This window comes from Ictalurus punctatus, chromosome 7, assembly GCF_001660625.3.
Source record: "Ictalurus punctatus breed USDA103 chromosome 7, Coco_2.0, whole genome shotgun sequence".
Taxonomy (NCBI): domain Eukaryota; kingdom Metazoa; phylum Chordata; class Actinopteri; order Siluriformes; family Ictaluridae; genus Ictalurus; species Ictalurus punctatus.
In genome coordinates, this window is record NC_030422.2 from 4,085,444 (window position 1) to 4,101,403 (window position 15,960).

The 15,960-nt window shown below is 41.2% G+C and overlaps 1 protein-coding gene across 1 annotated transcript in view; it reads left to right on the forward strand.

The window, feature by feature from the left end:
- Positions 1–5,479: 5,479 nt before the first annotated feature.
- Positions 5,480–15,960, forward strand: part of rasal2 (RAS protein activator like 2) — an 85,426-nt gene continuing 74,945 nt past the window's right edge. Inside the window, exon 1 of the mRNA XM_017472150.3 lies at positions 5,480–6,500. Within this exon, the coding sequence (XP_017327639.1) occupies positions 6,332–6,500 (169 nt within the window). The 5' untranslated portion in view covers positions 5,480–6,331. The remainder of the gene's footprint in view (positions 6,501–15,960) is intronic.

Consider the following 15,960-nt stretch of genomic DNA (forward strand, 5'->3'; position numbering starts at 1 on the left):
AATCCAGATGTAGATTTAGATTCTCGACAATGATAAGAAAAACTCCCTGAAATGAGAGGAGGAAAAAATCTTGTGATGGACCAAAATTAAGCAGAACCCATCCTCTTCTGGTACATCCTTATCAGCAGGACAGAGACATACAGGGGCCTTTTGGTACTGTTTATAAAGCATTCGCCCAAAAGCATGACTCATCTGTCCATGGATACGTTTTGTTTTTATAACGTAATGTTGCCCCCTGCTGGAGAATTCGAGCTTTTCTATAAGCACTTTACTGTAAATGATTATATAGACATGATGCAGTAAGGGTACTACACCTTTACACGATAAAATCAGGAATTAAGGTCTCTGGTGTCAGACAATCATTACAATGAATAGGCTGCTATCTAAATAAGGAACTGCTGGAGTGTGATTTTTAAAGAAGTGTAAAATGTCTGAGTTTGTGTGGAGATTTCTCTGTGGTAAGATGATGCAATATCATCTGGTCCTAAAAGACATACAATATCATAAAATATATTGGTATCACTAACAGAGGCATTTTAGACCTAAAGGCAGCAACATGTAACTTTTCTCACCAATTTTCCCACAAATAGTATCCACTGCATATAATCCAAAGAAGACAGAAATCTTTTATCTGAAGAAGAACAACGTTTAAAACAAAGGCCAGAAATATTCCTGATATCTTTGAAGTGAGATTTCCCTGACGACCTTGAAAGGACATCAGGATTCATATACATAAGCATTTGATAAGATCATTGTTTTTTGGACATTCTCAGTGGTTTCGATGAGGAATGTTCCAGTGTAGCCATTTGACATGAATGATCATGGCACAGAATCAAGGCACATTGCACAAGGTTCACATGACCCTTCACCGGATGTGTGATGACAAAACCCAGTGAATGACTTTAAGGACCGAGCTTGAGGAAATGTGCCATTATTATGCAATACTCTGATATAGTCAGCAAGGAAATCATTGCAACAACTCAGTTCTCTGTTCTATTACTTTCCTTTCTCTGTCATCAGCTGAGGTCACACACACACACACACACACGTTATTTAGAGAGAGCACATGAGGTGTCAACTAATAGTTTTATATATAATATAATATATTAATTAATGTAATATATATCATAGTGTAATGATCTATGAATTTGAACATTTTATTTAGAATTTCTACATTGGAATTTTAATGACACTGTTATTCATATCAAACACATTAAACGCACAATTTATAATTTACAGATTGTAGGCTAATATAACAGAAAATAATTTCAGGTGTCATAAATCAATTCTCGATTAACAGTCCCAGGAGTCATTAGGATACATTCCCCCCTCCCCCCCCCCAACATTTCCATAGATATGAAACAAATGTGAACATCTGCCATCTATCCCGACAAACTTGAAATATCTGGACCCATCTTGGTCCACAATAGCTGGTACACATCTTTCAGCAGTAGGCCTAGCCAAGACTGCAAGACTGTAAAAAAAAATCTGGAATGCAATATAAAATTTAAATCTACACTGGTACGGTGAAAGAGAGGATATAATCTAATATCACCTAATAACAAGAACAAGAATAGCTACATATACACACTGATGACTGGCTACTTACCAAAAACCAATATTAAACCAATATTAAACCAATGTATTATAGTAAAGTATTCATTCACTCCTTTAGCTAGCCAGCATTACAAGCATGGATCTTAAAATGGTTGACAGTGACATCGACAAAACTGTTGAAAAGGATTATTCATTCAAAGCGTGAATCATATCCATGCCCATTGATTTGTTCCATTCATGAGGATGTGGTTAAAAAAAAAAAAAAAGGAACTAGTGGTAGCAAGTCTTACTAAATTGCACCATCTACTGTTGGGCATAGGAAATGCATTTATTTAATTCAGTCTGATGAAGCAGGGATAAAATGAATGACCAGAGGTGGTATATCAAACATTTTATTTTAACATGGAAGAAAATCAATTTAGTTTTAATAAAATGGACGGCATCGTAGCGTCATGGTCTATATGCAAAAATCTCATGACACTTTAGTTGAGGCCAGCGATGACAGAACCCTAGCCTGAATGGCTTTAAGGAACCAGCTGGAGGGAATGTGTCATTTCACAATACACTGGTCTAGTCAGTATGCAATAGAAAAGAAAAAGAAAGCACTGACTCAGTTATCATTATCTCTCCAAATGTGCCCACTAACCCAAACATTTTTGCTTCACGTCTGAAAATAAACCCATTGAAAAATTAGCATGAAGAATCGTGAGGTGCATGCATGTAGCCTCCACTACAAAAATATTGGACCAACTTTCTGTTATAATGCACAGCAGTGGCTGGACCTAAAAACAACAGAAAATGTAGTTGCCAAAAATGTGTGGAGTTTGTGTGGAGTTTTTAACCTCAAGATGCTTTAACTAATATAGGTTTCTGCGCGATGTTTACAAACAAGACAAACACTGACTAAGCACAGCACTAAGCACAGAGCTCAACATATTGTATAAAATCCTCACCGTATGTTGATTGCTATGTTTAGTGCTGTGCTTAGTCGTTTGTATAGTGCTTTTAACAAAGTACACTGTCACAAAGCAGCTATAAAGAAATATCTAAATTTGGGATGTAACTATTAAATGTATAAATATTTACACGGTGGGTTGTAGAGGCATTGCATCTCAGTCCCTGTTTAAGGTCTACAGCCTCCTGACATCACAGGCATATGACCACATCGTAGTTTAAATAGGGGTTAGATCTGTGCTGGTTGGACTACATAAAGCATCATGTTATTATGCATATACACCAATCAGCCATAACATTAAAATTACCTGTCTAATATTGTGTAGGTCCCCCTTGTGCCGTCAAAACAGCTCTGAACCACCAAGGCATGCACTCCACAAGACTTCTGAAGGTATGCTGTGGTTAGCAGCAGATCCTTTAAATCCAGTAAGTTGTGAGGTGGGACCTCCATGGATCAGACTTGTTTGTCCAGCACATCCCACAGATTGCTCGATTGGACTTAGATCTGGGGAATTTGGAGGTCAACTCAACACCTTGAACCCTTTGTGATGTTCCTCAAACCATTCCTGAACTGTTTTTGCAGTGTGGCAGGACGCATTATCCTGCTGAAAGAGGACACTGACATTAGGGGATACCGTTGCCATGAAGGGGTGTACTTGGTCTGCAACAATGTTTAGGTAGGTGGTACGTATGTTCTAACACATTTCTATTATAGCCAGCATTAACTTTTTCAGCAATTTGTGTTACAGAAGCTCTTCTGTTCGATTGGACCAGACGGTCTAGCCTTCGCTCCCCACACGCATCAGTGAGCCTTGGGTGCCCGTGACCCTGTCACCGGTTCACCGGTTGTCCTTCCTTGGACCACTTTTAGTAGGGACTAACCACTGCATACCAGGAACACCCCACAACACCTGCCGTTTTAGAGATGCTCTGACCCAGTCATCTAGCCATCACAATTTGGCCCTTGTCAAAGTCGGTCAGATCCTTACACTTGCCCATTTTTCCTGCTTCCAACACATCAATTTTGAGAACTGACTGTTCACTTGCTGCCTAATAAATCCCACCCCTCCACAGGTGCCACTATAATGAGATCATTAATGTTATTCACTTCACCTGTCAGTTGGTGTTAATGCTATGGCTGATTGGTGTGTATGTCATGTCACACCAAGTCATGTTATTTCTAGCAGGCATTTCCACTGAAAGGGTTTAGAAACAGAAGTTTTCAGTTTCATTTCTCAGGCCGGAAATTAAATGCTGCTATGTTTAATTTTCCCAATTTGATGACCCAATACACCCTAAATTCACCCCACGTTTTTATACAACGTTAACATCGCCACAAAACAACGTCATTGTATTTGTGTATATTTAATGATCATACTGCTTGTGTATTTATATTTGAAACCGTTTGCAGTGATCAGGTTGCAACATTCAATTATATGGAGTTAAATCTGTGCCAAAACTAAACAAATAAACACACAATTTCACAAATCTGCTTTGCAAAGGAAAACTCGACTCTCAAACAAACAGAAAGCAAATACAAATGGCAATTAGAGAGAAAATGCAGAGGTGTAACAAATAAATGTCCTGTGTTTCACAAATTATATATATATATATATATATATATATATATATATATATATATATATATATATATATATATATATATTTCACAAAAATATATACAATACATTCTACAAATCTTTGAGCAAATAAAAATCCAGCACATACAAATACATAGCCTACCTCTCTGTTATGTTTGTGAGAAATGTGAAAATTTTTTTGGCTGGCTTGATTTTCTCACAAATGCAACTGAGCAACTTCCTCTTCCACACCAATAGATGGCGCTATCAGTCAATTTACATCAGTCTCCCGAGAGAAGTATTACAACACGTATTAGTAAACAGGTCACAATTCTGTGACATAACGTACATCAGTAATCCCCCACTCGTGATTTTGTTCAGTTTTTTTAAGTAAGTGGCTAAATGGGACTACAGACATCCATCCATCCATCCATCCATCCATCTTCTACCGCTTACTCCTTCTTCAGGGTCACGGGGAACCTGGAGCCTATCCCAGGAAGCATCGGGCACAAGGCGGGGTACACCCTGGACAGGGTGCCAATCCATCGCAGGGCAAGGGACTACAGACATCATCACAGGAACTCATCCACTACAGCCTCGTTGTGTTTATACTCGTGCTCTTGCAAACTATTCCAACTTGTAGATTGTAGATCAATTTATCGTATTTTCCAGTTGTAGTGGGTTTTTTTTTATTTTTATTGTAGTGTTATGAAGCTTAGTGGTGGTGATGTTGAAGTCAAAATCGGGAACCTTCTCAGCTAGCAGAGCCATGAAAGCAAACAAAAGGTTTGTTTTGTTTGTTTGTTTGTTTGTTTTTTATTTTTTCTTACATTTTTCTATATCTTATTATTATAGTTATCATCTTGATTATTATTGCCTATGAAAAGCGGTAATGCAATAAAGGCCATTTGACAGTTTGCGTGGTCTTGACCTAAAAACCTGCACTTCACCCAATAGGCCTGTAAACTCCACCCATTTCCCCATCAGTCAAGAACACCGACAGATTCCAGAAGGAGGATTTCTGATTAGAATGAACACTAGATGGCGACAGAGTGCCTCTGCGGAGGTGAGCTCTTCCCTCTTCCTCAGCTGTTCTGTGTGAAATCTGCTTCCTTCTGTATTCAAACTGAAAAGCAAACTCTTCCACACGTTGTTCATGTACAATCTCACTAACAATCCCCTGATTACAACAACAAACTCTTCCACACGTTATTCATGTACAATCTCACTAACAATCCCCTGATTATAACAACAAACTCTTCCCAAAGAAAGAAAAGGCGAGCTGTACCACTCGATATTGATTTCATCCAGCAGGTGTCTCCGGAGTTCACTAACACACAGCTGTGTGTTTTAAACAATATCACAAGTCAAAGTAAATCAGATTTACCCAGAGGTTGAACAAATCGCCCATGCTTTATTTATTTGTTTGTTTGTTTGTTTGTTTGTTTAGTTAAATAAATAACTCAGAGGAAGTGTTTGGTGAAACGCTCAGAGCACTGCCCCCAGACTCAGACAGGTCCGATCTGATCGACTGTTTCGGATATCCTCTGATCGCCCCTGAGTCCCGAGCCGCGCCGCCATGTGATCGAGCTGCGAAGCGGACTGGCTTTTAAACCGAAGGAAAGCTCTGCGAGTCACGGACTGAATAAGGAAGAGTAACTTCAAACACACCCGCGAGGTGAAATCACCTGGACCGTGTCAGAATCTCCTCACGGACCGGAAGCCGTCGCGCCTGAAGCACTGATCTGTGAACAGCTTTAAACTCATCACTGTCCGACCAGACGCGCGGAAAACTTTAGTAGAAAAACTTCTGACGCTTTGCTGTGGGTGTGAATTCAGGACATTACATCCGACATCGGATTTTTTTTTTTTTTCTTTTTAAGACTGAGTAAGCGCCTGAGTGTCCGATCCCCTGCCGGCTCTGAGTCGGTACACGGCACACGGCGCACGGCGTGTCCTTCCTCCTGCTTCCACTCTGAATGATCAGTACACAGCTAAGAAGATGAGAAGTTAATGTTCGGACACGCTGAGAGACACCTCCTGGGTCGGATTATACTTAGACACGCCAATAAAATCGCCGTTTTGAGGTTACATGTCCAGCTTTATTAACCGGACGGTCCTAGCTAACTGCTAGCTCGTGTACTCCCCATGGTAAACCCACCCCAGCCGGTGCTGACGGGAGTGAAGCCGGCGCGGACCGACTGCTGTGGAGAGCGCTGTTAAACCAGCTCGCCCCGGGGATGGAGTCTCTGTCGGGAATTTACCGTGGAGGTGTAACCGGCATGGACACGGACTCGGTGACCGGAGACGTGGACTCGGTTCAGGGTGTCTCTTTTTCTGTGGAGCCGCCGCTCGACGGCATTTTGCTGGACGGATTTTGCCAGCAGCAGGGATGGGTGCGTGTCTATGGTAAGTTTTATACACGGACACCTCAGTGTTCTCTAACAATCCCCGCATTTATTGTTCACCTCACGTCCCATCAAGCCGTACTACAAGGCAGGACTTGTGCCGAAAATAATGACGGCGACTCAACATGTGCGGTGTTGATCCTGAGGAACTGAGAGCGGGGACGCTAGCGGGCTAGTCAGCGTGTCTGAGACCGTGAAGAACACGGAGAGTAAACAAAGCAACATGTTAGCGTCACGCCTTTCCTCACTCTCCTCCTCCTCCTCATCATCCTCATCATCAAAACACCTCTCCTATGACTTCCTCACTAGGATTTCTACTTTTATACTTTAAATGATTCATACATGTCAATATATATTATGCCTCGTTATGATAAAGGCTCCCTTTCATGGCTGAGGAGTTCATGTGAAGAGTCACATGGACAACAATACTCCACTCTTAATCCGATTAAGACCATACTGGGATTAAGAAACTACCATCTAAACAGCCATTTTTACTTACCTTAATCTGATTAAGGTCATACTCGAATTAAGCTCTAATCAAATTAAGACAGGTGGAGTACTCCTGTTTTAGACGCATTATGGACGAGTATTACAGACATGTACACACATTAATCACATTATTAACGTCGTGTGAGAGTTTTCACCGCATTTTGCGACAGGACACGATCACACACGGCCGTTTTACGGCGAACGAGAGAGTTCGGCTGCGTCCCAAACCGCATACTTGCCTACTATAAGGTCTGTAGTGGGGAAAAATACATGTATCTCGGCTACTATATAGACGGTAAGTACGCGGTTTGGGACGCAGCCCACGGCTTCAAGCGGTCGTCTATTAGCACGTACAGCATGACAAATAATTAACTGCATTTAAAGTGTTCATTAAAAAAATGTAATAAAAACACCCAAAACTGTATATGGTCCCATAACGAAGACGAACTGTATGTAGATACGTGAAATTCTGGAGGGACGGCGTGGCGTGGTGACGTAATGACGCGGGCTGTTAATCTAATTATGTTTTATAACGTAAAACGGGAACATGACAGGAGTATTCTAAAAGCGACTCATGTAAACACCTTAATCACAATATTGTCTTATTCAGAGTAAGGTCAATAATTAGATTACTGCTGTCCATGTAAACGTAGTCACTGTAATATAACATGGCCTGTGGCTTCACTGTAACTGTTCACATCTGTGATTAGTCTTAATCTAATCTCTTGTCTGCTTCCAGATCATATGCCATTGATGTGCTTGGCTGGCGTAGGATGTGTGTAATGTGATTTAAGAAAGAGAGTGCCATAAGAAAGTGCTGGAGGGGATGGCCATCAGTGGGCTTTGACAGCATTCAAGTCTGGGGATTAGTCATTCGTTTGTATTGACACCTAGGATCTGTCAATCTCTTTACATGTGATTTATCTCATCACACGTTGGATAATCCTGGGGGGAAAAAAGAAAAAGAAAAAAAAACACGTCAGGTCTCATTATAACCATGCACCAATCCCACTTTTTCCACAATTTTCAATTCGATCCTGATATCAGAGCTCTGAACGTGAGCCGAAACCTGACACTGACCCAACACTGACATCCTCACACTATGTTTGTTGCGAAACATCAGAAGCGGGTTCTGTCCAGTGTTCAACACACAATCACGTGTACGATGTTTTTTGAGTAATATTCCATGGCTGAAGCAGGTAATGTGGCGTAGGTGTGGGTCAGTGTTTAGTGTGTGTCAGGTACTTGTAGTCCCGCTGTCATGGAAGTATTATAGAAGTCCTGTAATGTAAAAACCATCTAGTTCTGTCTACCTGTAGATGCCCTCAGTGTTTAGTTTAATCTCCTAAATTTACATACTGGAGGAAAAAGAGAGGATTCAAGGCATCATCAGGAAACTAGTGTCTTAATGTTATGTCGAAGTTTTGCAGACATTTTCAGTAATGCCAGATATGTTTTGTCTTCTTCTTCTTCCTGTTTTTTTTTTTTTTTTGACGATTGGCTTTATGTTAACTTGCTTCCTCATATCACATAATACTTCTGTCGGCCTTTTCAGATCCATTGTGTTGTTATAACAATGGTGTTATCACTCTCTCTTGCAGTTCTACCAGTGCTGATTGAAACTGGTGCAGCGCTAAGACAGGGATGAGTCATAGCCAGATCATACCCGTGATCACAACCTCTTCCATGTTTACCATAGATTTAGTTGCCATGAATTCTACTCAATGGAAAAGTTGTGTTTTATAGCGGGGAAAGATTGTTTATAAAGGAAGCCAAATAAATAAATGAAAGATAATTATCTAGAGTGTATTGTTCTTTTGGGGGAGACGTGAATTTCATGCAGTGTCTTTTTCTATTTATAGTCTTTTTATTTGTCCCTGGGAAACTGAGAGCACATTTCTTCATTTGAGTAGACAGCACGATCTTTTGTAGGATTCTGTGTTTTCCTCACGCGAACATGTTTGGTTTTAGGCATAGGCTTGGTCTTTGTGGCTCAAGTATTGTTTTTGTTGGCAGCTGATTGCAAATGGAGAGCTGTGTTAAAACGCTCCCTCACACAAAGCTCTTTACAGACCTGGGAAATCAGTGTCCCTGATTTATCAATGGAAGGCAAAAGGTGATGGGACCTGAGCTTAAAAGTGTGCTCAAAAGCCTGCTGTCCAGTGTAGGATGTTTTCTAGTTCTTGGCACAGTTGCCATTCCTAGTTTTGTTAAACGCACGGGCCAGTGATCTTCTAGTGAAGGTGAATGGCTCTCTCTGTCCAAAGCTACAGGAGTCTAATGTATGCTGTATTTACAACGTCATTGCTCAGAAGTGTTTGGTCTTATTGAGGACGCTAAGAGAGCCACGGGGGAGGAAAGGTTTGGTTTTAGTACTACTGTGAATAGTGTGATTGTGTAAAACTCCTGCCCTCTCGTCTCTCGAGATGTGTGTCCCTGCTTTTCCGCCCACCTTCTTCCCATCATCCCTCCCTCCACCCTCAAATCCCCTTCGGCCACTCGGTTCGATGGGAGTGTCATAATCCAGGATTGAGGGTATGATGTAAGCAGCCATTCCGTGAATGACCTCAGTGGGCAGGAACCAATGGGCTCGTCACTGCATTCCAGAGCTGAAATAACTCAATAAGGCCCGTACTGCAGCTCTCTCGCTCTTCCTTTCCTCTTTTGTATGTCTCTTTCCTCACTTAGGAAAAGCATGGCCCACCTCTTGGCTCCTCTTGTCAACATGACTCATTTGAAGTCATACGGACATTCAAGGGCAATGTCTCCCACCCCCCTTTCTTGAAATTGTTTTGTTGCTCTTTACTCGATTCTTTAGTTGCGACTATTGCTAGAAATTTAGATGTAAATAAGTGTGTGAATGTGTTTGGCAACAAATCCACCATGACGCAGTTAGTAATGATGGATGGATGAATGAATGTAGAGAAAGATGAGGCAAGGGTTTATCTTTTGTGTTTCTCTGCTTTGTACAAGTGACCATATTACGAGGGACAGTTATTGATCCCCATGATCTGTGATCTCTGCTCCTGAGCACTGAATTCAATTTATCAAGGAAACTCAAGGCTCACATTTATTTTCGTGTTGGACATTTTGAAGTCAGCTGATACAAAGGCTTATTGGTGAAAAGGTCTCGAGCACCAAATTGTTTGCATGGCGTTTGTCTCATTGTAGTCACACGAACTTCACATGGTCTCAAACCAAGTTTAGACTTGCTTCCTCTACCTAGTCCAGTCTTAAAAGTCTCTTTGTTTACATTTATAACATTCAGCAGAGTGTGGTGGGATGTAGGCTAGATTACTTTGTATGATACCTTTATGTGGCCTACACCACTGTGTTCAATTTATCAAGGAAACTTTTGCCGAGTTGTATTAGAGTCATTTGCAGTGATTCTCAGGCCTTAACTGGGTACACCAGAAATAATCCTCCGAGTTCCTCTTTTCAATTCCAATTCCTGATCTTTCATTGAGCTGTGTCTGTCTGCTTTACATACAGTAGGGAAATGGTTAAGGTCAAGGGTCACATTTAGAGTCATCTTAATATTCTAGTGAATGCATCTCTGCAGAATTGATTTCTAACCATAAATACAACGGACATAGTATTTGAATTTAGTATTTCCAGCTGCTTGGACACGGGCTTCTTGGCTTTCAGATTAGATTCAGTAAACATTCATGTTTTTCTGCTTGGGGTTATTTGCATGAGGCAGCTCTCTGGGAGCTCACATAGCCCGTAAGGCCACCGTTGCTGGCGGCTTTGTCACTTGGACATTAATTCCCAATGGGGCAGGTCTCGGAGCAAACATCATGATTCTGTTTGCTATCGATTAGCTTATTTCACCACCACAACTAGGATGTTGCATGCTTTCTACCTACTTCACCAGCTTTATTCCACAAGCCCCTAAAGACCAATGCTTACATATTGAATAATGTCAGATTCATTGACATAATTGGTTTATCTGTAAAAACAGCCCTAAAGCTCAGATTTCTTGTTACTCATTTCACCTGAAATACAGCTGTATCTGGGGATTTGCATTTATGAATCTCTGTAATGTGATCACACCAATTAAATTACACTTTCTCAGCACGTGGCTAATGCAGCTTGCACTCTAAAATGGGGTTATAGTTTATTATGGGTTATTAGTTTATTAAGTTATTCAAGGTCAAGCAGTATTCTCTGCATAGTCTTCAGCGTTAAATAAATATTCCTGTGCCCCAAGTTAAAGTAAAATTTGTGTCCAAGTACAGATCATAGACCGTGGAATATGTTGTAGGTGGTGACTGCGTGCGACGATGCCGTCCATGATCAAGTCTTCACATGGCCCGACCTGAGTGTCTTATTAACAGTGTTCTCAGAGTGCTGATCTAATGCTGCATTCAATTTAGCTGTGCATACGAGGTACAAAGTGGGGGGAAACATACTCGGCAACAATACTCAAATAGGCTGTTGGCATTCAAGCGATGAACGATTGGTATTAAAAGGCCCAAAGTGTGCCAAGAAAACACCTAGTAAAGTGCTCGGTGAGTTTATATTACACTGTGGATCTAAAAAGTCTACACACCCCTGTTTAAAATATCAAGATTTTGTGATTAAAAATAAATAATAAATAAACAAGAGAAATCCTGTCGGAACTTTTCCCACGCTCAGTGTGAAATTAGAACGTGTACAAATGAAGTGGAAAAAACTCTCCGAAACATTTTAGGGGAAAATGCAAAAGTTACAATGGTTTCATAAGTCTGCACACCCTTTTATAATTGGGGACATGGCTGTGTTCAGAATGAACCAATCACATTCAATCTCATGTTGAAAAGTAATTATCAGACAGGCTGTCATCAGTGAAATGATTCTGATTAACCCCATATGAAGATCAGCTGTTTCTGTAGGAGTTGCTTCACTTTTTTTCGGTTTTGTCTGACTCCTGAAGCCATGGCCTGTAAAGAGCTTACGAAGCATGCATGGCATCTCACTTGTAGAGAGGTATCAATCAGGAGAGGGGTATAAAAGAATGTCCAAAAACATTACATGTACCATGAACACCTTCAGCCAGAACTGTGAGTTTGATCAAAGTGGAGGGAATCATGAATAGCTACAAAGATCCACTGAGTTTAGCGCAAAACCTTCAGGTGTCTGCTAGTAAGCTGGAGATGAAAAGGAATTTCATCTTGACCCAAAGCATACATCCAAATCAACAAAGGAATGGCGCAGGAGATACCCTTACCATTTGATGACTCTTGACATATTTTCCCACACTTTCTTGCAAAAACATTCAAGATGTGCCACAGTGATAGACTGAGTGGTGTAATAAAATCAAAAGGCGCTTCAACTTAGTATTAATTTAGTGGAGTACTGTCATTTTTTTCCCCCTGAAAAGGGGGGGGGGCGTTGTGGGCAAAATTCTGACATGATTTATCTTGGTTTCCTTTTTTTTTACGTCACAAAAACTTACCATTGTAACAGGGGTGTGTAGACTTTTTATCTCCATTGTATGTACATTTTTCTGAAGCATCCTTGCTCCAGAATTTCAGACAAATAGTTCATGTTGAGCAGCTTTATTCAGTCACAAGCTTTTCTTTTTGCTGTTCACCTACTATGGTTTTTCAGATATCCCCTTTCATGTAGTGTGTTATAGAGCTGTTTGTGAATGTTAAAAAGTCTGCAAAGTTTCAAAATTCAAAGCGGAGTTATCGACTCCCAAAAGAAGGAAGCGATTCTGAACAGCTGAATCGATTCATTAATGATTCCAGACTTACTTCCTGTACTACCAAGCCCCGCCTCTGGTCTTCATCACCTGCCCGCTGACGGACAGAGCTGAAACTCGTTACGGTAGTGGGCGTTTCCTTTTCGACACACGCTGTCAGCACCAGACCAATTACAACAGACTGGGACGTCTGACCAATCAGAGCAGAGTATACTCTCTGAAAGGAGGGGTTTAGAATGAATCCTTTAGAACGGATCATTGAACGAGTCGTTTGTGACACTGTGGGGGGAAAAGGTAACGCTGCAGTTTAAATGATGAGCACGTTAAAGTGTTTTTTATTTCGGATGCGTATAACTATCGTTTGAGACCTTTAAAACAAAATTTGGCACGTTTCAAAAATAATAATAGGTGTGCTTTAATAATCGCACACAATTGGATGATCGTTTTCTGAGAAGGAAAAAATATAAAACTCTTTAAAAACACAAGCAGAGTGAATCTTGCTATTATTATAAAGTTGGCAGTTAACCCTGCAGTTAATCCTGTAATTTACATATAAGTGAAGATTATAAGCAAGCTAAACTGGACTTTGTTGACAAAGACTTTAGTAGGAATCTGCAGTCGGAATGAATTTATTCAGACTGGAGAAAATCCTTGCTTGTAAACGGCCTTTGTCCATGTGATCACATTCTTTATTATATGAAAAGGTCAAAATAAATAAAAGACTGAGGGCCACATTTTTAGGACTTACTTTTAACAGTAAACTTTCTTTTATTCCACATATGAAATTACTAGGAAAGAAATATCTGGACATCATAAAAGATGGAGACTGTCCTACTTGTAGGTCTGTCTGTGTGTGTGTGTGTGTGTGTGTGTGTGTGTGTGTGTGTGTGTGTGTGTGTGTGTGTGTGGCCTGTATCTGCTTGTCTGATGCTGTAAAGCAGTAGGTAGCATTGTACAAAGGATATGTGGGAGCACAGTTTGATGACCCGATCGAGTGCCATGTGGCGCGTTGATGGACTGTAGGTGCAGTGACGAATAGGTTTCTTCGAGGTGATCACTGGCACCAGTACAATTTGCTTACTGATGTGGCGCCTTTGAATAAACAGACAGAAAAGAAGGAAAAGACCGGCCGTCTAGACGCTGTGTATAGAGTTTCAGTCGGTAATCATGTTGAAATGATTTCTCTGTTTAATTTTCTAATTGTGAGAGTCATGCCATGTGTTCAAACAGGAAACGTCTCTATTGTGGTGAAGCGAAGGTCACATATCTCACAGAACTTCTGGTGCCCTCTTGTCTGTTATCAGGGGTGTGCAGTTAACAGATTTAGAACAGAGCTCTGCTGGAGTAATCACACACACGCTCTCTCGCTCTCTCTCTCTCTCTCTCTCTTTCTCTCTCTCTCTCGTCCTGCACATCCTTTTCCCATCGCATTCTGACGCCATAAGGAGAGGCAGGACAACACACAAAGGCTCATCAGCCACTTTCAGGAAAAATGAAGGCCCTTCCTTCAGTTCCCCTCAGAATGTCTGTCTCTTAAAAAGATGAAGCTAGTTTGATATGCTGTAGTGCTGTTTTGCACCCCATCTGATTCCTCTTCATTAGGAAATGTGGGACCCGCTACTAAAGCAACTATTTTGTATGAAATCCGTTTGCTTTGGCCTGGCTGTGAAAGGAAATGGAGAGGTCAGTGTGTCCCTCCCTTTGCCTCTGTGTAGGTCTGATGGCCTCTTCATTGGTGGGGGTGGCAGGATTTCCCTCGGTCGAGCGACGAAACAAGAGTTTTACTCTCTTCAGTCGGTTAAAAATACACTCCCACCTATTTTGGGGGAGGAGGTTTGCCCTTGTTAGTGGGAAAAACACATGGTGCAATTTGCTCACATTCGACCGATCACTACTACTGTTCTATGAGCATGCATGTCAGGGCTTGACATTAAGCATGGTCATGTGGTTGTCATCCACTTTTCCAATGAATAAAGTTACTTGCCGGGAGAGAAAGAAAAGGGGGGAAATGAATTGTGGTGTAAATAATTATTTAGAAGCAATATACTCTCATCAGTGTTCTCACACCTCACTTGAGACATTCAGCTTTAAACAGCACCACTCCAATCAGTGATGTCACAGCTTCAGTCATGGAAAGATCAAACGCTTCAACTTGATTTTTCTAATCCTGTTTGCCTTCGTGTTGTGCTGGTGCTGTTTGCTTTTGTCATGAGACAGAAGTGTGCCATGCCTGAAGGCACTTGAACATGAGCTGTAATAGAGGAATACTTCTCACGTTCTTAAAGTCACAATATAAATATATTAGCTACTTTCCTCGTTGTATAACATGTTACATGCTCATGTCAAACTTTCTGTTTCTATGTCCTCTAAAATGATAAAAGACCCCTTCATAGTGCAGATGCAATAAACCGGATTCTATGCGGCAGAAAAGTAGACTTGCACTGGGTAGCGATGTCGCTAGCTACAGTTAGCATGTCCTGTCCGATTCATCTCTCCAGGTAGGGATAAATTCTCTCTCCCTTTTATTTTCATAACCTGCATTAGATTCCGCGGTCCTTTTTTGGGGGGGTTGATGCTTTACGAGGCGCGTGATTCGAGCTAAAGTCGAATCAAATTCTGATTGGTCAAGCTTGTTTCTAAGCAACTGCTTGTTTAAACCTACACTCTCCTGGTTTCCGCTGTATGCGGCAGCCTACGAAGGCAGATTTTGTTGTTGTTATTGACATTTTCAGGCAACTTGTCCGGTCGGGCAAGTAAGATTCTCTTTCACCTGCCTGTCCAAAAAATCACTTGTCCTGGACTAGTGGACACGCGTTAATGTCGAGCCCTACCTTAGTTCCACTGGTGACTGCATGTGTGTTTTTATTACTGCATGTGAGCTTGGATCATAACAAAAAAAAAAAATCTGTCTCACCTAAAGCCAGGTTCACACCGAGACTGTTTCAGCGCGTTAAATGCTACGTTTTTCGATGTGTTTTTTTTTTTTTTGTGTGTTCACACTCGCGTGTTAGACACGGCTGAGGCGCTGAATGAAAGCGCAGATTCACTCCCTGACAGTAGGTGGCGCTTATCGGAATACCCCGGTTCACAAGGTGGCACTGCACAACATTCCGTTTCTGACACCACTAGAGTAGACAAGAGACAGCGTTTGTAAAAAGACGTTCACATGCTTTGTGCGAACCGGCTAACAGGAAATGGATTTTTCAAGCAACGGCAGCAGCGACGAAGAAATAATTGTTCTGTTGAACGAGGAAAGACGAGGGGAAAGACGCCGATATTG